This window comes from Pararge aegeria, chromosome Z (genome assembly GCF_905163445.1).
Source record: "Pararge aegeria chromosome Z, ilParAegt1.1, whole genome shotgun sequence".
NCBI lineage: Eukaryota > Metazoa > Arthropoda > Insecta > Lepidoptera > Nymphalidae > Pararge > Pararge aegeria.
Window position 1 is genome coordinate 12,940,342 of NC_053208.1, and position 23,836 is coordinate 12,964,177.

The window sequence follows — 23,836 nt, forward strand, 5'->3', positions numbered from 1 at the left end:
ATATAGGTGTTTGTGTGATATGTAGGTTTCGTTGTTTGAATCATATTACTTATTTAGGTCGGATGAGGTCTGGACTGATCCACTCCGTTTCGTTTCGTAATCCGTTCGAGTCGCGGCCTATCGACTATCAGTATGTGGGTCATTCAAGTGTGCTCCAAGAGGCTGCCATTTTTAGCTCGATAACGATTTGCCTTTAAGGGAACTAATTAGGTACTTTTCTCTACCACGCCTACACAAGTTTCTCCTATATAAGATTTTATATTTTTTATAATGTGGGAGGCTCTTAGGCTGTTGCTAGTTCCCACCCTACTAAGAGAGACTCCACCGCTAAGCGATGTAGCGTGCAATGTCGCGTATAAAGCGATTAGGGGTATCGGTTTGATAAAACTGTCATACCTCTACTAGTAAGCTCACTACCATCTTAGACTAAATCACAATTTACCATCAGAAGGGCTAGCCTACGCGCTACGTCTACCCTCTATTTCTATAGAATCTTCTATAGAATTTTCTATAGAAATTGATATAAATACTTTTAATTAGTAGAGATCGTTATCTCGTGGCGCGCCTGCAATCCCCGCAGGTGAGGTAGCAGTTAATCTTGTAGCGGAATGATAATGCAATAATCTTTTTTTAGAATTTTTGACATGGAGAGTGGTGAAAGTCGAGAGGTGGTGCAGTTCCATTACACCACCTGGCCCGACTTTGGAGTTCCCTCATCGCCAGTTGCGTTCCTGGAGTTCCTGAAGAAGGTTCGCTGTTCGGGGGCGTTGAACTCTGACGTGGGCCCTGCAGTGGTGCACTGCAGCGCGGGCATCGGCCGATCGGGGACATTCTGCTTAGTGGACTCGTGTCTTGTTATTGTAAGTGCAAACCCAACCTTCTTCCTACCTAGGCGTATTCTTGGTTAAATAATATAACTTAACACAATTACGATTGCGCGTCTGGAGACTTTTTTCTCTAAAAGTCGGGGAAAAGACGAAAAAGTTCTTTTCCCACAGTTTTTTCCACTCTCCGAACATGGGCGCATGAGTGGGAATAAGTGTTATATTAAACGAGCGTAAACTTTTCCATTACCTTGTTTCCGTGCTTTGGTAGGTGGAGAAGAAAAGGTTTTCTTTGTCAGGTTGATCTTGTCAAAGAATAAGTGTAGCTACCGTTTTACAACGTTTATGACACTTTTAGCAGTAATTGGCGAGTACTTTCTCAAATAACATTCGTTTCGAACATTCAAATCTATATGCAATATTTAATAATATGTAGGATACAGGAATCTGTTTATCAGATATCGCAATCTACTAATATTGTTGATCACGGAGTTTAATATTGCATTACACTTGTAATATGGGACCTTACTGGCTCTATAAGGGCCGTAGAGCTTCAAAGTAAATTAAGTTTACAACACAAAACCATTGTGCAAATTACATACATACAATAGACGATACCGGCTTTTTTTTCAGATTGAAAGAGAAGGTTTAGAGAGTGTAAACATACAGCAAATATTGTTGGAAATGCGCAAGGATCGCATGGGCCTCATACAGACTCCGGACCAACTACGATTTTCATATCAAGCTATAATCGAGGGGGCCAAAAGATTCCATCCCGATTTCGTAAGTATAGTTACATTTTTAAATTATTTATAAAATTAATGTGGGTTCAGTGGCGTGCACTGAGTTATCTACCAGAATGGCAGAAATCATCCTCCTATACGAATTATATATCAATTTTAGGGCAGTGCTTTTGTGCATGGATGAAGTGCACGCCACTGTGTGTGTTATAGCAGTGGCAATAGGCGGGGCACATAGTTCGGAGAAAGGATGGACGTTGGGGTCCCAAGGTGCTGGAATGGCAGCCCCGAGCCTCAAAGTTGGTCGACCCCAAAAGAGGTCGACAGACTATATTAACGCGTCGTAGGTAGCCGCTGGATTTGGTACTCCCTACAAAAGACGTGCAAAAGCGCGGTGGACTACGGCAAAAGCCTTTCTTATTCCGAGAGGTGACACGTGTCGTACACGTGTCACGTCTCGGAATAAGAAAGCAGAAACCTAAACTAATTCTTTCATAAGTTAAGGTTATTAAAAAATAATATAAAGTGTGTAAATATATTTAATGCTGTTTACCAAATACATGGAAAGGAGAGGGATATGGAAATTTAAGGATGATCATAATTTGATTCGTGTATACTTCCATGTTATAACATTGTAAAACACGTTTATTTTATTTAATTTATTCACTTATTCGTAATCAACAGCGTTACAATCAAAATATATTTATAAATAGTTTCACTTAAATCTAAGGCCACAAATATTACATAAACATAGCATTTTGAAATATTACGGTCTCGGATTTAACACAAAAATAATTAAGTAGTTTGAATTAATAAATATGTAAACGAGTCAATAACATAAAAGTGTGAACAAGACGTAAAGAAAAAAAGAAAACTATTAAGACTAATCGATCAAAAACAATCAAATAAAAGTTTATTCGTCGCAGCATGTGAAAAAGCACATATTTGTGTGTGCGTGCGTGCTTGCGTGCGTGCGTGCGTGCTTGTGTATCTGTGTCTGTACTTTTACACGTTACTTATTACACGCGTAATCTTTTTCTGCTGTCACAGTGTCCGCATCTTACCTTTAATATATACACAGCTGATAATATGGTTGTCACCGCGTATGAAGTTATTTGCCATTGCTAATATTATTTATTAACTTTGAGCTAGGGATCAAAAGTATTTTGCCACCATGAATACTGGACATAGATAACAACACACTTTTCTACTAGCTTTGTATATTTTATGCACTTGCTGAGCTATCAATTAATTTACTGATGATTTATTTTATTTATGATTATTTACAGAAAGACGATCCAAAAATGGATGAGAGTATATACTCTGTGGTCGCGGAGGAGGCCGAAGAAGCCGAAGAGGAAGCACCGCCGCCGCCCCCGCCTCGCGCCGAGAGCCTCACAAGAGCCCCTGCGAGGCCCCTTCCTAATATACCGACCAGTGCTTCGCTTGGTGAGCTGTTTACCTTATGCTTAACACATACACAAATTTGCCTAATTTTCGTGCTTTCACAAGGAATGAGTGTGCTCAAGAACTTCACAATCTTATGACTACGTACGTTAGCAACCGAAGTCCGGTCTCTTAGTGGACGTCCATTGATTTATATGATGATCGGTAAAGCAATTTCCAAGTAAATTGTGGTAAATAATTGCGATGTCAACGTTGCAGGTAACCTGAACTACAATTGCACGGCGGAGAGCTCGAGTTCTGATGAGGGGGACCCTCCCACACCGCCCTCTCGAGAGTGCCCCACTCCGAGCTCGTCTGGTGACGAAGAGTACGACGACCCCGCATCTGTTAATGAGAGGTAAATATAAACACTTTATGTACAACCATTGAATATTACTTATAATAAGTGTGATTTGTTTATTTATTCTAATGTTTATTCAATAGAAAATTAAAGAAAATACGCTCTCTATATTATTAATAATTGGTTTGAAAAACTTTGTCTTTTTTTTTCAAAACATTACACAGAAAACATCACTGATATTCAATCATAGGTAAATAATTTAAAATATTACAAAATTCAGATCCGCCATTTTCTACAATCGTGACGATATAATAAAAGCACACAGAGTGACAGTTTTAGTATGTAACAACAGTACGTATTATTATTTCTAACAACTGGATCTTTGTCGTCTTAAATAAATATACAATCGTCGATAGCCTGTATCATTCCACTGCTGGACTAAAGAATTTTCCAGTATATTTATAGGGAAATCCATAAATGTACAATATAATACAGTAATTAATTATCTGTGTGTAATTTATCTAGCATAGAGCATGCTTCTTAATGATGAGCAGAATGCGCGGAAGCTCCATCTATTTTTTGAAAATATTAACCAATAAATGGGAAAATCCCTTTATGGAGCACTGGGTTGGTACACACTCACACACCGAGTGCTCCAGAGGGTACTTACCTTAGTTAGTAGATTCCTAATTATTTATTATTTATAGGTTTGGCCAATTTTAGATTATAATAAAGTAAATAAGATAATTGTTATTATATATTATATAATAATATATACTACGATAATCATCACATCAACACATCGCCATCTAGCCCCAAAATAAGCGTAGCTTGTGTTATGGGTATTAAGATAGCTGATGAATATTTGTTTAAGAATATAATACACATAAATACTTATAATATACAGATTAACACACAGACACTGAAAAACATTGATGTTCATCACACGAACATTTTTTTCACGTTGTGGGAATCGAACCCACGGCTATGGACGTAGAAAGCAGGGTCGCCGACTGCGGCAACCAGCTGTCAATTGTTATTGTTGTAGCTATGGTTTTTTATCTGAATTAAACTTTATTATTATTATTATTCGAGATTCAATCTCACGCCCGTGTACAAAATAAATACATAAAATGAACAAAAACAACATTAATATACTTACTTAGATACATGTGATAAATACACTTAAATATACATTACATAAATACAAATTATTATTATTATTATTCTTTTCTATCATTTATTGTTTTTTTTAATTCTTAACAATGCTTAAATAATTAAAAAAACACTTAAAATTTTATAAAAATTTATTATTATTATTACTTTGGAAGTGTTTGTATTTCTCAGCTCTTGGCTGGTTTTAACTGCATTTACCAAGTAAAGACAGCTTGTTGTGTGTTTTTATGTTAAACCTATGCTTTCGTCAACCTGCAAAAACTTTCTTACTATTCTACATGTATTTAAAATGGCAGCTTTTTACAAACCGATGTACAGAGATTCTTCCAGACCTATTATTTTTAAGCTATGTTGAAGATTATTGGAAATAATCCCTGTGGCAGAGATAACGATAGGAACCACATACACTTTGTCTTCGATTCTCTAGATTCTCGTAATTTCTTCTTTAAGTTCAGTGTATTTGCAAAATTTTTCACTCACTGTTTTCTGTATGTTATGGGTATTGGGAACTGCAATAACTATGAGATAAGTGGTTATTATTATAATTATTATTAATAATATGTATGGTGGTTTACGCAGCGGCGAGAACGTGGACACACTTCGACGGCGCCGCACGCGCGAGCTCGCAGACCGCATCGCCGTGATGAAGAAGCGAGGTCGCGACGCCGAGCGGTGGCACGCGCTCAAGAGGTCTCTATACAAGCCACTCACCATCACATTCGGATTTATACTCGCCGGAATTGTCATCTACACATACGTTAAACATTAACTTATCACACACACATACCTCCCTGAATGTATTGCACCGAATTGCCGTGGCTGATTTTAAGGGGGTGTTGGATTAAAACGGAAAGTTTTAAGGTTTTTTTTTCTACCTCCCCAGCGTTCAGCAAACTTGTCTTCCGTTCGCCCCAGGGCTTGCACGCAACAAGCAAATTATGCATGCCGATTATTTTTTTCACTTCGGAGAATTTCTTTTATAGGATTCAAAAAGTTTACAACTTTGGAAGTACATAATTGTTTTTTTTTATGCCTGCTAGTGATATGGTTCGTCTAAATCTTTGTTAGAATTCAAAAAATAATGGAAGAAAAAACTACAAACCACCTTAAACTCGTACACGTGTACCACCTGTTATGTATGTTATGTCAGATATTGTACCATGCAGTAAACATACCAGATTTATGATTTAGAAAAATAAAAATAGTTTATTTCAGTAACAATATATCGCTGAAGCCTTCTTTTTTTGTCACAGACTCCGCTCTTGCATTACAATTAAAATAAACTTAACAAATTACAATAAAAGTTAGGTAGGTAAACAAACAAAACAGATATTAACTCGGAACAATAAATCACCTCGAAAGTTTTAGTTTTAATCAGATATCCCCTTAAAATTGCTCACGCTTTCTCATAAAACTTCGTATCGTAGTATTTGTACGTCCGTTGAAGCTACATTATAATCTGCGACAAGTCGACACGGCAAACGGGGCATTAGTTCTGTTAAACACGTCAGAAATTGCTCTGGCTATTCTTATTAAAATTGCCACATAAACTTGTCGCGGACTATAAAGCCTCAGTTCACTATAAACACATTCATACTCATTCGTAATCCTTAATGTATATTCAGGCGTAATAACTTTTTTTATACAAAATTATCTCTTTATGTTCTACGAAGTTTTCGACTTTTGTTATTGTCAATTTTGACGTATTTTTTAAATAATTTTGTTATTAAATTTACGGATCGAGTTTCTGACAAGGGATTTCTGTGGCAACTCTCCATTTATTAAAGATAGGGGATTTTTTACTGTTCCTAGAACACTGTCTACTTTTACACAAGTAGTATTGTTACCATTATGTACACAAACACACAAATATTATATATTTTTTGCAGTAATTTGTGATAAATCCTATTTTTTAATGGGTACATTATTGTCAATTAGCTTGATGGAAATCGATATTTTTATTTTCATACATTCCACTGTAGTAATATAAGCAACAGGTTATATTCGAAAGGTAAAGAATTTTTTTGAGAACAAAATATTTTCATATCTTTAATGGGATAGCCACAGTTATATCTGTCCAGAAATCTGGCCCTGTATATATACGTATTATAATTTTAAATTTACGTTTTCGCGTACTTGCAATCTTGAACGTATTTAGTTTTAAAAGGATGACGGCAAATGGTAGAACTTAATCTGCACAGAGATTATTCCTACATTGATTCGTTAAATCAAGTGTATAAATAATTTGGAAATCTCGAATTATAGTTGCATAAGCGCTAAATCGGGCTGTACACAAATGTCTAGAGCAAATTGATAGGCGTATAGTAATATAACTATTCCTTCCACGGATAAAATTGTGGTAAGCATAGATACTATGACTGAGTATATGAGAAATTGACCAGTTTGATGTATGGAATTCGTATACAACCGAATTAGTACCAATTTGTCTTATTTAAAGATGATACTAATATTTTACACGAAATATAGGATTTCGTCGCGATAATAAGTTGTACTTATAACTTTATCTTATCTTGCGCAGCTTTTGAGCTGTAAGGGATGAATATTTAGTGCCCTTACATCAAGTATTGACAAATGTATCTGTGAAGTTTCTCATTAGTGCGAACAATAGAACAATTGATTATTTCGAGTTGACATCATCCCTCTATGATCTGTAGTGTCCGAGTAAGTTTTCAAGTTAACGCACTTCCAAAGTCCGTCAACGTAAATCTGTCATTTTACATATACAATCGTTTAAAAACCTGACGTTTATCTGTCATTTTACATGGACAACCGTTTAGCAAACTGACGTTGATCTGACGTTTTACATTGACAACCATCTTTGCAACATGACGTTTGGTTAGATGCATGCAACTTCATACAACTCTGACGACCTCCCTGGCGCCGTTGTTAGCGCTGTGGTGTTATCAGTAGCTACCACCCTATAGACAAAGACGTGCCACCAAGCGATTCAGCGTACCAGTACGATCCCGCGTGGATACCGATTGACGTGCCATACCCCAAGCAGTTAAGTCCGCCTTCATCTGAGACTGCATCATCACTTACCACTGTACTAAATTGTAGTGGAATTAAAAAAAAAACTTTAATTCAGCTAACTCCTGCGTTATGTGTCTTGAAAACTTACACGCCACTGATTGTACTGTGTGATACTTCATAGCAAAAATTAACGAACGGGTTTAGATAAGTTTTCGAAACATCAAACGTGAGTTGCGAGTGTCAGTCAAAATGTATAGGGAGGAGTCAAATCACCAAAAGACACCATAAATGATTGCAAAAAAAATGACTTCGCAAAAGACAACAGTACGTTCTTCAACTCGTCAACAGAATAGGATATAATGAAAATGAATTCACTATTATTGACTCTCTAGACAACTCAGCCCGCTTGGCCGATTTCAGAGCACATTATTATATGAATTGGCAAGCTTCGTACCGTATAATATTTACGCAGTTCAAAATAACTTTAACTCATTAATTCGTTTACATTCTATTAATATTACATGAGTTATTTTCGATATTTTGACAATTGGAATATTTTATGAACGATCGAACATCACGATGATATTCGATGCCTCGTGCTAAATTTTCATGTCTCATTAAAAACAAAATATCTTTATTTTTAAATAATTGGTATGATAAATTATTATATATGTTTGAATTCATGTTTATTTTTTGACATATTTGGTACAAGGCGAATATTCCTGTCCTGTCAACGACTTTGAAATAATGAAAGACAAGAATTAGTCAGTGAAACGATAATAGACACCACAATGTTTGTGCGTGTTTTGTATAAATATATAAAATTTAACTGTGCAGAATTGACTGGTTTCCGCGGATGTGTATCATAGAATTCCGCAAGGTAATGCCTGTTTTTATGTAATACTAAGTTGTAATTTGAAAAAACTGAATCAACATTTTTTATATAACTAATTGAATACGTTACGATGTTGGTGTGTTAAGGCGTCTAGAAACTAAAGCCGCCGGCCCGCCAACACATCTCGGTGGCTTGGTTTCGGCGACTTTAACAAAGGAGTATTTTTTTTGACACGTGGCTACATGTCTGCGGGTCATAAAATTGCCGTTTTCTCGCCGCCAATACACCGCCGACCAACCCACCGACAGCAAAGCGGCCGGTATTTTACAACGGGTGGCGGCTTTGTAGACTCCTTTACATAATTCCTATAAACCAGTAACAGTATTAATGTGACTGTTAATGAACTGATGAGATAAATCTGATTCTTAATGACAATTATGTCGAAGGGAATTAGAGTGCGAACGCCGATATTAGATTATGTCAATTAAAGTTCTTATGCTATATGTCTAGTATTATATATTCGTCGTTAATGATATAGGCAATGCAATGCATACGTTCCAAGTGCATTTGAATTTAACTATATTAGGTCCAGTAATAGTAACCTACGGACATTTAATGAGATCGGAAATCTATGTGTTAATATCACTATCTTAGCGTACGTTACAATAATTTGTCAGATGAATCGTATTCATTGTGGTTTCTATGCAGTGTGTTAAAGTGCATGGCTGCACCCACAGAAATCCAAAGCGACTAATGTTTTTAAAATTCTCTCTACTAAAAACCCTTATTTTCATAATATTTCGTCTGAATTATGATAAAATCCTCTACAACTAAAGTCCCATTACCAATTTCATGGAGTAAACTGACGTTTATGCTATCAACATTTAATGAAAAATTAATAGTATTTTCACAAAAGAGTAACGTGAATCACTTACTCATTAACTTCACTTCATTTAGTCAAATACCATATCTGCATAATTAATACTTTTTTTAATCGTTTATTAATACACCAATCAAATATAATTCATGAAGAGTGAGAGAATTAAAATGATACAAAGTTACCGAGTTTGGTATGAAATAATTTTTATATCTAAAGGTGTTGTTAGATTCCGAAAGTATATATTTTTATAGGGAAATCAACTATTTGTCTAGACTTGTTTTTGTTGGTACCACGTCGGTGGGCACAAGTGTGCAGCATGTGTCGGGGTTGAGTGTTCGACTCTTATCACAGATTTGTTCTACTCTAAACATTCACTTCACAATACATATTTATTATTTTATAAAATCAATAATGAAATTATTTATTATTTTACAAAATCAATTTATTGTCTATTTGTATAATATCGTAATCATGGTTTTATGTTAGATTATTTTCATATATTTTTTTTAATTAATTTATACGTAATGTAATTTTGCGATGGACTTTTGATGAAACTGAGAGTCAAATTGACGTTTGATAATGTAAAGAATTTATGAGCTTACTTTTGATACTCGTATGTTATTTTAGTATCAAATATTATTTTGTTAATAGTACAAGTGCATCTATGTTATGATCTGTAAATGGTAAATGGTCATAAAACCTTTTTTAAGATAAATTTAAAAAATTTAGTCTTTCAAATTTTACGTTTTAGTTTCTTTTTTTTTATATAAAGATTTCGTTTATTTTAAAGCCGCGAATCAATTAATTAACGCGTCGCATATTGAGATACAGAAAGTCTAAATATGTTGTGTGTTCAGGAACAGATCACCAATACATCACGATGGGAATTTTAGGCTACGAGAAATTAGTTTCTGAACATACAATATACTATATTTGATTGGCTTAACATGTGTGGCGTCGCGTGGGTGTGGCGGTGTGGTAAATATGTGCCTATACCATAGATATAATCTTTCCATTGCAGTATGTTTGTAAAGGAAAATTATACACTCCTTTCTTATTTTTATACCTTATCAAACGCTTCAAAATTAATAGTAATTATACCTACAAATAGTGATAGCTTAAGGATAAATATCTTTTATTATATAATTAATTATCACCTTGTCACAGCAAATTACAATAAATAAATTATTTTTAGCATATCAAGAAAATACGAGGGTCATGCCAAAAAAAAAAAAAAATTAACAATATACATATACAGATATAACATATACAGAGATACAACTCAAAATATATAAAACGTTTTGTTTATTACAATTGTCGATCTTTTCAAATTATTTATCATAAACACGTTTATACTTTACTATTCCCTAATCGCTTGGGAAAAGACACGGAGCGTTCTTTACTGCAAACAGAAAACGTAAGAACGTAAAGAGAGAAACGTAAATAAGTGTCGATCCTACCTACTTAGGTACGTCACTTGCCACCTTAGGAATCACAAATTTATAAGCTGCCACGGCAACTACTTTCAAGCTATTAACAAAATATATGGTGTGTAATTTGACAGTGTCAAGAAATAAGTGTGGAGTATAATAATAACCCGCACCTAATAGATTTATCAAAGGTGGCCGATGATGTTCTATCTTATTCTCACACCAGTAAGTACATTGTGCGAAAGAGATAGCTAGTTCAGCCGTCTTTAATAAAACTATTCTTTAATGGCGCGGTTTATAAGGCTTCTTTGAAATGGGGTGCTACGACGATTGGGTATTAAAACCTAGATAATATGAAAATTAAAATTATGTAAGACTAGAATATACACACATATATAATGAAACTTTTGCAGCTCGCCCATTTTCCGAAATTTCCAAAATCCTGCATAGTTTCTTTGACATACATGCCCCTCGTTTTAATACAATACATGCAGCAAACAATATCAATATTTCAATAACTTGGCACCACTTTTCTAACTTCTATCCAACCTTTTAAATACATATTCAAGTATAACACTTTTTATTTTATTTTTTTGAGTTAGTAACCTCAACCATTTTAACGGTCAGTAGCATAATATATCACTTTACAATCAATATATTAGGCCGTAATTAACTACATTTTACAATAAGATTGCATAAGATTAAAAAAAGGTAAACAACCTTTGTACAAAATTATAGTCTGATACAGTCAATATCTATCATCATTTATAAAACTTTTACGGGCCGTAATTCTTATGACTATATTTAAAGTTCTGGCAATGTGTGTGATACATTCATACGTTCTTAAATGTCCTTGTCTCTCATGCAAAGCTTGCAGAGTGATGGTGAAGTTTAGTGTACCATCTCTGAAAAATCTTCACCTTTATATGGAACTAAGCGCCGTTAGACACACGGTTTCGTAGTCATGCGAATAAATTTAACCGTAAAACAAAATAGAAATTTAACGATTAACAGTAGCGATATTTTAAAACACGCGTTGCCCTTTACTATATTAATTTTAAAGCACAAAACTTGATATTGAATACTAATTGAGAGACTTTAACAGGAGACGAAGTGTAAAGAAAAGCAAAAAGGAACGTAGAATGTATACCACAAATAATCCATATATCGAATCGGATTAAATGCAAATAGTGCCTCACATAAATGTAATGTTCGTATGCTCGTTTACATAAATGAGCTATTTTTTGTGTTCTCTGTGCGTTTATTTGCACACAAATAGTATCATAGGAGTTAAAAGTTGATAAACTGTTTATAACCTATGATTCAAAAAAAGCTATTCAGATTCGCACGCTTTCAATATTCGGGAGGTAACGTGAATGTATGTGTTTTTTTATTTGAATAATTAGTCTTGTGACGGTTACAAGTTTCTATAGCTATATGGTTAGTTTCGGCTCTATATTTGTAAAAGTTTTTCAGACATAGCGATACTATTACGGTTTTTTTCGTTTGCGAAAATGATATTAAATTCCTTAGTGAGACCTTTCATCTTAGACTGGGTCTACCTTATGCCACGATTTACAAAGCAACTGGGAGCGTAAAAAAAAAAATAGGGCCAGTATAATAGGGGGTGGGGTAGGCATGACAGTATTCATTATAATGGAAAACTTTTTTTCCACGACTATAAAAAAATTCCCGGTGACATCCAAAATTTTACATCAGCTATGTTTAAGGTGAAATTGGGGTCACGAACAAAAAAAAGTTTAAATTGCCAGATAACAATATTACAATAATAATTGACTCACACGTTGTTAAGTCATTACAATTAGGTAGTTGGCAATTATTTTTATATGAAAATTAAAATTTATGTTAATTGAAGTTAATTACAATCCTTAACCGGAATGCAAGCTATCTATCTATCTCTATGCTAACCTGGCTTACACCCAGGTCGGTGAATTGGTTGAGCCTAATAGGTAAAACATACCGACAGACACACTTTGATGACTTTGGCAAGAGTACTTGACCGGGTCACTGATATATACCGTAATCTTAGCGTTGCTAGCACTCACTGTGAGGTGTTTTTTATACACGGAATTAATAAATAATTTCTACATTAATTATACAATTTACTTCCTCTTCATTGTAAGATGATAAAAAGTCAACGTGTTTTATTGACAATACATCACTTTTAATAATTAGTAGTTAACTTATAATCTTTTATATGTCACAAGCCGCATTGCTGTCTTATGTAGCCTTGGATATAGAATGCATTACATTGTTTACAGTATTTTCTATTAGTTTGTAAAAAAAAATAACAATATTTGTAGGTACCTACTCTTTAAAATTCACAATTTGTAAGTTACAATTTATATCTATAATTTAAAAAGAATTCGTTACAAACACTTGTCGATGGACGTAGGATAGTACCTGTTAAATGAATGCTATACACAAAGTGACATTTTGGCAGCGAACTCCGGTCAGTAGTGAAACGAAATCAGAAAATCGTTGGAAGGAAAAATGGCGACGGTTTTATGTAACGGAATCCAAAGATTCAAAAAACAATTTGTCTGAAATAATAGTAACAGTTAAAAGTAACAGTCAACATATCATCGGAATATTTTTACAAACATATTTAGTTCTATATTTATTAAAAGTATCGGTTCGTTTAAACTCAATATTAATGATTGCTGTTTTTGTTGTCACTAAAACAACGCACCAGTTTCTGAATTCACTTCACGGACCGCTGTCAAAACTCGTGCACTCCCACAAAATAGTAACCTAAGTTTTTAACGCGCTTTCTTAATTACGATGTTCAAGAATATTTTATAATTATAATATAACTAGTAATGTAATCTTACTTGCTGGGGTTGTAAAATTTGAACAGGTTTATTAATTTCAGGTTAAAATCGGAGGAAACCCCTAAAACTGAACCATGCGAAGACTGAAGAGCGTAGGTAATAACTTTTAAAGAAATTTAATGTAAAAACGAAATAATAATTTGGACATATCTTTTAGAAGTCAAGATTGTTTTTGGATAGATCTTTTTAGTAAGCTTTATGATATAATCCAAGGTTTATCAATCTGCGGAATTTATTACGAAAAATAAACAGTTTTAAAATGACTGTACACATGGCATAGTTATAAACTTAGATTTCTAGATTCCAGGCAGTTTATTGCCAATAATTCTCGCTTAGCAAGTTTATTGGTTTCCGTCCCAACTAAACGCGATTTTAAATTTTATGACATGTTCTATCTTTTAAATCCTAAGTTTTAGTAAGCCGTTATCAACAAAACCCCAACTCTTTAAGAACTGCGAAGTAATGTAAAACATCAATATAGAAAAATAAGTTAACTCTAGATTAATATATTATTTCTCATCTAAAATTTATTTCATTATGGTCTATAAGTATTATCTTTGCATCTGTATAAATGCAAATTTATCCTCGGAGTATTGAGAAGCACCTTAAAGATACGGGGATCTAACATTTTATATGAAGTGTTTTGTGCATTTCGTGTCGCGCAACCTATGTGCAAAATATCATAAAACAGTCAAGTTTAACACTAACTGACTTTTCAGTATTCGCCCGTATAAATTATAATATATGTATAATTAATATAGTTAAGACTATAAAATACGCATGTAGATCTTTAGCCATTAGAATGTTTGGAATATTTATTTAGTTTTATGAATTGTGTCGATTAATGAACCATTAAGTTTCAAAAGTTCTATATTATTGATATATTACTCTATATTAACGTCAGCGCACACCGGAGCAAGGCGGCAGTTAATAATGATAATCGTAATAAAGTTAAACACTACACAGTGGCGGATCGGATTATATGAAGGCGGTGAGAGAAACGTACAATTTAATATAAAAACTGATACACTTAAAATCATATCCTTCCCCATGCTCCAGGCTGCGTTGGCTCATTGTCTATGCCATTACGCCCCCTTTTCTATCTTTCAGCATAGTAGCCATATAAATGTATATAAATTTAAGGTTCTTCTTTAGATTATTTATTTAGATAAAAAAAAATTATACTAAATTTTGCAACTTTATTGGGGAGTGCGTATCGTTTTTATTTGGAGCAAATGAAATGATTTGCTTCTTAAACGTCAGTAATATTAATGGTAGGAACACATTCGACACCCACCAGATATTATGCGACACAATCCCATGCCTCGCATTTAATTTGTGAATGACCAGGCGCTGTATGCAGCCACAGCATTACGCCATCTGGATTTAGTGCTTTGATTTGCCACTACTAGTGGTGTCGCGTTAACTAATTACCATTGTGTTCCTATCATAGGTATTGTAATTGTTAGGATAATGCTAGGACTAAATTCTTAGCAACGTCACTGTTAAAATTGTCTACGTTTTGTATTATAATTCTTGCCAATTAGGTACATGAACAGAAGTATACCATATTGCAACCGTATATAAATGACAATAAATATCGTACCTTAATTAATTACTATTGTGTTTCCCCAATAAAGGAGCGCACGTAGCTATTAGTTAAACCATCTGTCATACTTTCATTACCTAAACTTATGCTGATCGTACATCTAACGGAGTATCTTATTTAAATTATACGGAAAATTTTGATGACGTACACGCCAACGCGTATTATAAAAATTGCGCATATAGCTCGCATATATACAAAGCTATTATTGATTATATCTAAACAGATCCATGAGTAGTCTAAAATTGAATTTTCGTTAATTCTAATAAGAGCTTCTTCTTGAACCGTTGGAAAATAATCAAGCTATAACTTTGGCTTCAACAAAATAAATGCGGCTTATTATGCTGACTGTTAATATTTACATAACTACATATCATTATGTAACTGTGAACGAGAATCTGTTTGATGTGCGACATTATTAGATGTATTTTTGATATTTATAACTTACCACTCGTTCGCGATTTCACTGTGTGGTACACACACACACAATTGACGCAGTCAACGTGCAAGTACTAGCAACTGCTTTAAGTATTTATCGCAACTGCGATATGTATGGGATTATATGAAAGGACGCGCATAAGTGGGTTGTTAGAAATAATCGTGATGCGCGCTTAGTCTTACAGTTTTGTTTGAGATGACGATTTCTAATCAAGAATGAAAGTCAAATTACAGCTTATTATTTTAATAATTATTTTCGCTCATTAACTCGTACTCAAAACAAAAGTATTAAATATAACTAGGTTTATGGTTCGTAAATTTGGATCAAAACGTAGTTCACTGTGACATTTTAACAAAAAGACATACCGGCTAAGTGCTAGTTGGACTTGCACAAGACGGGTTTCGTACCAAGGTGCAATGTGAAACACTCTAGTTTATATATTTTTATAGATCATTACATTATTTGGATCGAGCCAAAAACACCAAACACTCCCTTCTTTTCATCTTTTTGAAATACACATTCTGTGTAAATTTCAACTCTCTACCTATTAAGTTCCATGAGACTAGGCGACCTACAGACGGACTAATGGACAAAGATAGTCAAATAAGTCTTTGGCACTCTTTGGTTACGAAACCCTAAAAAGCAGCGCATACGCCATTTGTTTTTTAAATTTGTGCTGTTAATATTACTAGTAACTTGCGAAACTGTTTTAATTGTAATATATTTTTATTTTAATATTAATTTTATGTTATTATAATTAGATTACGTTTCATGCACAATAATAAAATTAATAATAATTGGAAATTTTATTTTGCATTTAAGGTATGCTAGGAGCTTACTACCAACCATCGCATAAAGCAGTATTTCTTAAATATTGCTAACGTTTGTTTCATTTGGACATCAAGTTATGACTTACAAAACTTTTATTTAAAACTTATATATTAAGATAAGCGATGGTAGTAGGCACCTAGTAAATAAACATTGAAGTAGATATACCGACAGATGGAATAACTACATTGTTTACATTTAGTTACTATCTACTTATGAAAAATAAATTGTAATCTGTAAAGCTAGTGCATTATTATTTCGTACAGGTCCCCTGTATGGTACTTTCTCCCTTCAAAAACTTTAAAGGTTACTTTTTTATATATTTTAGTAGTATCAAGCAGTGAAATATCATATTCACATTTTTACTTCAGCTTCAGAACACATTATAGCGAGGCAGTAAAGTCAACCAATAATTACTGATTTGCCAAGCCTGTCTTGTCTTAATCTGCTTTTAATTCTAACCGAAAATGCAGTTTTTTTTAGAAAAAAATTTTAAACTGGGTGAATAATTAAACTCTCGGTGACTATTACTTGAAATGTGATAGATATTTTGCTATTTTTATCGCAGTAATGAACAGTTTTCTATAATTAATTAAAACTTTATTCACAGCGAATGTCTATGACATTGTGTCGGTGGGTATTATCATGTAAATGCTGTTGCATTTGCTATGCACTTCAGTCTTGTCTTAGACTCAGATAGCGTAATGATACTTCCTGGTTTCTAGTGGTTTTATCAAGTCTTTGGTAGTCTTCGGATCTAACGATCATGATTCAATAAAACTGTTCAGCCCGATTCGAACACCGTGTTAAGAATCGTACCTCAGTGTGGACTCCATTCAGATACTTACTCCGTAGGTATCATATAATCAGCAGCAGCAGTAGTTGCAGCTGAGCAGCATTTTTGCAATGCTATGTTCCGGTCTGAAGGGTGTGGTTGGCGGTGTAGTTACAGGCACCTATGCCTCATGTTGATGGACACAGACACGAACTACGAGAGGGACGTTCTGTGGTTATTTTTAGTTCGGGTATATGAGTCCCACCACCTCTGTCCTGCCCAAAAGGTAGCCTTAAATGTTGTATACCACGCAAAAAAATGCACGGGGTGATGAACACAGGGCGGCACTTTTTCTTTTCATGCCCTGCGAAGTGGATAGTTTCCCACTTTTGACGTGACGTCTTATAATTCGATGGAGCCGGCTGCACGCACGAAAAAACATGACGCATGCGGCGTTACCTCGCTCTGAGCCGTTCCATTCAAGGCTTGAAGTGCAAGCGAGAGCGCGGAACGAGCGACAAAGAGGCACAGTCGGCATCCGCGTTCGACATCTGTCTCTCTCCTACTTGAGTGAGCGATGCGTCCGCGTGGACAGCTTCTATACAATAATACATTTACATGTTTTCGGTAAGGATGAAGTGCAGTGAAAAGTGAATGTGGTGTCAATTGTTTATAGCAACGATAATATCTATCAAACAAATAAAATTAAAATTTTCTTTTGAAAAATGCAACCATTCCATAAGTATTTTCTTACGATGTTGTCACGTTCAACTATCGTCAGTAAGCCAACTTTACAGACAACCAATTTTTTTATCCAAATACTTGGTCCGTCAATTATTACTACAAAAAAAAAAAAAATCTCCCAGACCCGTGACAGCTCTCTTTTTTTGATGGACGGACAGCAATCTTGACATGGAACGGGTCTTGTATCAGGACTGCGTATCATGACTGCATAGTCATCATCCTTCGACATATGCGATTATGATACACATCGGTGATAGGTAAGCGTTGGAGAACGTGGGAACAGGGCTGATACGGATCAATACGAGGTCTCACTTATTACATTTGTTATATAATTTCACAGTGTATTTCCCCCTACAATAACTTAACACATAATGAAAGTTTGACAATGAAATCAAGCAGCGAGCTTGTGCCGATAGTAACATAGATGCATTGCTTCCACTTTTATACAGCTCTGATACCGTTTGCAAAGTTGACAACAAAACGACAATCATAATAGATTACGGTACTTAAGTTATTACACAAACTATATAGTTATAAATCTATTTGGTAAATAACTAAGTATTTAGATTAGAATGATTACGAATTATATAAAGCACATTATTACTATTTAGTAGGCAATTCAATATTATTTATTCTTGTAGTCATGTAGAAATATTAAATATTTCTTGTTTTTAACCAATCCGGTGTTGTACCAAATATTATTTTCACTTTTTTTAATGGTTAGGTTGGAATTATCTACAACAACCGAATGTAAAACATTTAATAGCTTCCTTACCTTTCTGCCTTAACCACAAAACCTTTTACGAAGTTTTCCTTTTTCCGAAAACGTTGGCTATGAATCCGAAATTAATGGTTGATGATACTTGCGGTACTTCACCGTCAGATCATTTTTTGATGAATAAATTTCTTACCGACCATACTATAGTGGATCGCAATCCATGTAATATTTATTAAAAAGATACTGGAATCGCTGTAGATCTGCCTATAAAATTTTAAAAAGGGGTCCCTGGATTTTGGAGACCATTAATGAACAACATTTACTACCTAATTACAATAAAAAAGGCGATTTTAAAATGCTTAAAATTATGACTGTAAACCAAATTGGGTTTATTTGATTACCTCAAACTTTTTGGTTGCAATTAACACCCGTGGAAGCTGTTTCCATCTAAATTCTTTTATATCTACGAACGCACGTGCAGTGCTCTATTATCGGGGAAGTGCGTGTATAGTTTTTTTAAAGTTGTTATATTATACCCAATTAAAATGAAAAAATATATTTAAAATAATAAATAAATAAACACGTCTAAGTTTGATTATTTATTAAAAACATCCATAAAGATTGAAGTTATTTAGCTTGACACAATAACATAAAATATTTTCTTCCAAATAGAATTAATAAATTATTTTAATGGCACTATTGAATTAAATACACAGACTGTTTGCCGATTAGATTCACTTGGCAAAGTTTATTAAAATTAGAAAAATAATTAAGTATGGAATTATTACTTCGAATACTTAATTATTTATCTTCTTACAATGACACATTTCAATAAACTTAATATAACTAATGGATAAACAATAATTTATGTTCAAATAATATTCTATCAGATGTCGCGATATTGTTAATTAAATTTTTTAATTAATATTTAACCATTCGAACGGCAACCATTATTTTGGAAAACAATAATATTTCCTAGCATTCAAATGAATATAGTCCTTAAAAAATACAATAATATAAATTAATTACATTTTTTTAAAATGAAATACATTTACAGTAACAAAAACATAAATTATAGTTAAGTTTCTTCTATTAATAAGGTCTACCTACTTTAGTTTATAGTGTTCAAGATGTCCTTTGAAACACTACATAAAATAAAAGGTATCTTTTACTCTTATAATTATTTCTAACTTTTTAATAACATATCTCACTATCCGCTGTGTGGGGTTCTCACTACATGATTTAATATAAATCCATTTCACAACCTAACAAATCATATTTCATATATGGATCTAACCTATATATTATGTATGTGTCTTAAATAATGGAAAATCTTATAACTTCAAATTGTCTGGACTGGAAGCCTAATGCTATGCATAACGATGAAATTCCTTTTGGCTTTTCGTTACCATTGTGAACCTCACTTGCAACGTTACGCACGTACGAAATCCATTTTGTGGCGTAAAAGTTAACATCTCATACAATCACTATCGTTCATTAAGTCACAAATTGGGTTCAGTAATTTGATTCTATGAGAACGTAGAGAATAAAGTTCTTATCACTTTTTTTAAATCCATGTGTCCAAATTAAGCATATATTTTTTAATTCACTCTGGGTTTGCATAATTTCGTATAGGATTAGACTCGCAGTCTCAAATTTATAGGTGTAAGATTAACTATTACTTCCGCAATATCCTGTATAATGTATACTTATATAACTAGCAAATTAATCCCAAATGGATATTCTCCGAACATTTGCTTTTTTTTTTAATTTATAATAAATGATTGTGATTTAAGTGATGTGCTTATACGAAATGTGAAACTCATCCACATAGCTGGACTTCTCGAATAGTTAACCAACATTCAACATAGAACCAGTAGTCTAACATAATTATCTCTACCTGTTAATCTTTTTTCGTTTATACAGATAGACGATAGATAATGGGTATGCATAATTTTCTCGTGTTGCGCAGGTAATAAATCATTATATATTTGTCATGCTACTCATATATTTAAACGTTTATTATATTATATATAACATAACATTGCTAAGATCGTTAACTAAATCTTTCACTATGACACCACAGGACGTATAAAATGCGGAGTAATCGATGGGTTTGCAACTCGGTCGGTAAATAATTATTATATAAAATTTAAACAAAACACTTATTTTTGTATTGTTAAAAAGATGTGACAGTAAATAGCTGATAAAGGAGGTCCTTTAATGGTAAAACTACTATAGGCCGCCTTTGTTACACAGATATGAATTACTAGTAGATACTTTTGTTATTATTTTTATTCCTATTTTAGTTTTTGTGTTGAATAAAGTATTTATGATTGAAAACCATACATATGATGAATACTATATCACTTGATTAAGTTTTTAACCAAGTCATAATATTTCTCTTTTTAACTACATAATTACTAAATTTATTGTGAACAATTGTTTTAACAACTAACGTCTAACTGCAAATCCGTGGTACTAATAGCACATTAATAGATATATGTATTCATTACGGTATATACTAAATACTTAATATAATACATCCGCGACGGATTCATTATTTATTATTAACAACAACACTGTTTATTTTTCCCATCAATAGCTTGCTGAGCACTTTTGCATTAGAGATGAAGCTTTACGTATTCAACAATTTGTACCGACTTTTATTCTAATTAGTAATTTAAATTCGTAGATTCGTTTTAAAGTGACATAGACAGATAAACTATTATTCCCTAGGGGATTTATTAATTAACGTGGCATAACGTTGAAATAGTATGCAGTGTTTTCTTTACGCTTGACATTTGAAAAGTGCACAGCTATTCCGACGTTATGCCACGTTTATTTATAACTATATATAATATACTATATCATAGAAATTTTAATAACAAGATATTAGAAATGCCCTTTTGTTTTTTAAGTATAGAATACACTTGGCGCCGGACGACGGCTCCCTGCGGACATACCACTACGCGTACATACATTTCTGTTTTTCACAAAGACGTACACGAATTGTTATAGAGCGTAAGAGGCAATGTAGTTTAAAAATAAAAAAAATGCGTTTTTTCTTAATACGAGTGTTTCGAGCCTCGTTCACGGCGACAAGGTGAGTACATAACATTTCTAGTTTCTTGTTATTAAGATTTCCATGGGCTAGATGTTCTAGACAAATCACAATGAATTTCGTATCGATTATTCTATGGTAAGTAACTACCTAAAATACTTACTTTTATTATTGCCACTTTATGGAAGCAATAATTTATGGAAGGACTATTTTGCAAAATCATTTATATTTAGGTACAGTACAGCACAGTGCGATAAACGGTAAGTTATCAAAATAAATGAATAAATATCTACCTAAAACAAACTTTGCGTACCAAACCGCCCCTTATAATTATTAGGATCCTACCTAAGCTACACTTTGGGGTCACCTCGTAGAAGAGGTATTTTATATCATTGGCAGTTTTACTTAAGTTGGATTTTTGACAAGGGCAATATACGATTTACATCCTGGACTTTTAATACGACTTTATTGCATCGGGGGGAAAAATTGTCTTAGCCAGAGATCTTTAAGCAAAACAATACAAAATTAACGCAATGATGACTTTGTTTAAAACATTCAGACCCTTGAATATTAATAACATTGATTTTGAATAGTGTTAACTATAAACTTAACATTTTATGTGCTATACAGAATATATATCACATTTAACATCCAATCGTATTATCGTTAATAATAAAAGGGCAATTTATGACATATTGTGTTATGCGTAGAATATTATTTTAATTAACAAAAATGAGATTGTATATTGCATATATATTATTATTACTACCAAACGTAAATGTATTACAATTATATTGCACATACAACTTTTGCTAATTAAATACAAGTATAATATTACGTAAAATATTATAATAAGTGTGGTGCCTAATATTATATGTTTTACCAATTTTAAAGAATGCTCTTTCTTTCTAAGAAAGATTTCTGTTATAATACAACCATTTTATAAATATTTTAATACAATATTGTTCATATATACATATTTACAAAAATATCATGTGTAAATAAATACAACTTTGGCCATTTTATAATAATTCAAGCAATATTTTTAATACCGCCAATACTCGTACAAAAATACAATTTTAGTTCTGATCACATTTTCACACAATAACAGTTGCAATGTGACTATCGTAATACTTTCTGATTGGCTGATAGTATTCCACTCCTGGGTAAAATATGTAATTTTAGCGGGCGTACCTTAAATTCAGCCAAAAAAAACAATTGCGATAGTCAAAAATTTCCCGATCGTTCGTTAACGTCAAGATGCCCAAATTTTTTTTTTTTATACTACGACCATACTCACATCGCCATTTAGCCCCAAAGTAAGCGTAGCTTGTGTTATGGGTGCTAAGATGACTGATGAATATTTTGATAAATAATATATTTAAATACTTTTAATATAAATATAAACACCCAGACACTGAAAAACATTCATGTTCATCACACAAACATTTTTCAGTCGCGGGAATCGAACCCACGGCCTTTGACTTAGAAAGCAGGGTCGCTGCCCACTGCGCCAATCGGCGCTCAAATATCTATAAGATATAAGTAAAAATCAAAGTCAAATATTTCTTTATTAAAATATGTACTTTTGATACGTGAAATAATGGGTAAATGTGGTTAGGGTAATGGTGAAAGAAAACATCGTGAAGAAACCGCCATGCTTGTGATTTCTACATATTGTCATCAATGGCGAGAGAAGTCCACCGATCCGCACATGGCCTTCAAAATTCCTTAAATTTTAATAATTTTGTGAGTTTTCAACAAAAACAAAATTCTATCTTTTGTTCATCTTAATTTGTTAATAACTATTGAAATTTTTTATGATCTAATATATACTTTCAAAACTTTTTCTAGATGGCATTCCGAATAGAATCAAATCATCGCTCAAATTTTTGTTAGCCTGATCAAGAATAAACACGTTTTTGTTCTTCACTAGCCTGGGTGGGCATATATTATTGAATGTGTTTGTAAATAATAAAGTGATTTAGAAAACCTAACGCAGAAGTGAAGACTCCGAAATTTTTGAGCACCTTATCCGTTTATATAATAACATCTCATGCTGGTTGAATAGTAAAAAATAAACATGACAGTAGGCACGGATCGATTAACAAAAGCTGGCACAGACAAATACTTTATTTGCATTATCTAGTCATTGTTCTCAATATTGTTTTAGTTACCCAC

At 33.2% G+C, this 23,836-nt stretch overlaps 1 protein-coding gene across 3 annotated transcripts in view; it reads left to right on the plus strand.

Moving 5' to 3' along the window:
* LOC120635999 (tyrosine-protein phosphatase non-receptor type 61F-like) overlaps positions 1-16,589 on the plus strand; it is a 30,430-nt gene extending 13,841 nt beyond the window's left edge. For 2 of the 3 annotated variants that reach the window (XM_039907223.1, XM_039907224.1), the window contains 5 exons: positions 635-860; positions 1,458-1,607; positions 2,854-3,013; positions 3,230-3,368; positions 5,067-6,031. In XM_039907223.1, coding sequence (XP_039763157.1) covers positions 635-860; positions 1,458-1,607; positions 2,854-3,013; positions 3,230-3,368; positions 5,067-5,256 — 865 coding nt within the window. In that variant the 3' untranslated portion in view covers positions 5,257-6,031. Of the gene's footprint in view, positions 1-634; positions 861-1,457; positions 1,608-2,853; positions 3,014-3,229; positions 3,369-5,066; positions 6,032-13,522 lie in introns of those variants that run through there. The other variant, XM_039907225.1, reaches the window with a different exon arrangement.
* Positions 16,590-23,836: the final 7,247 nt, after the last annotated feature.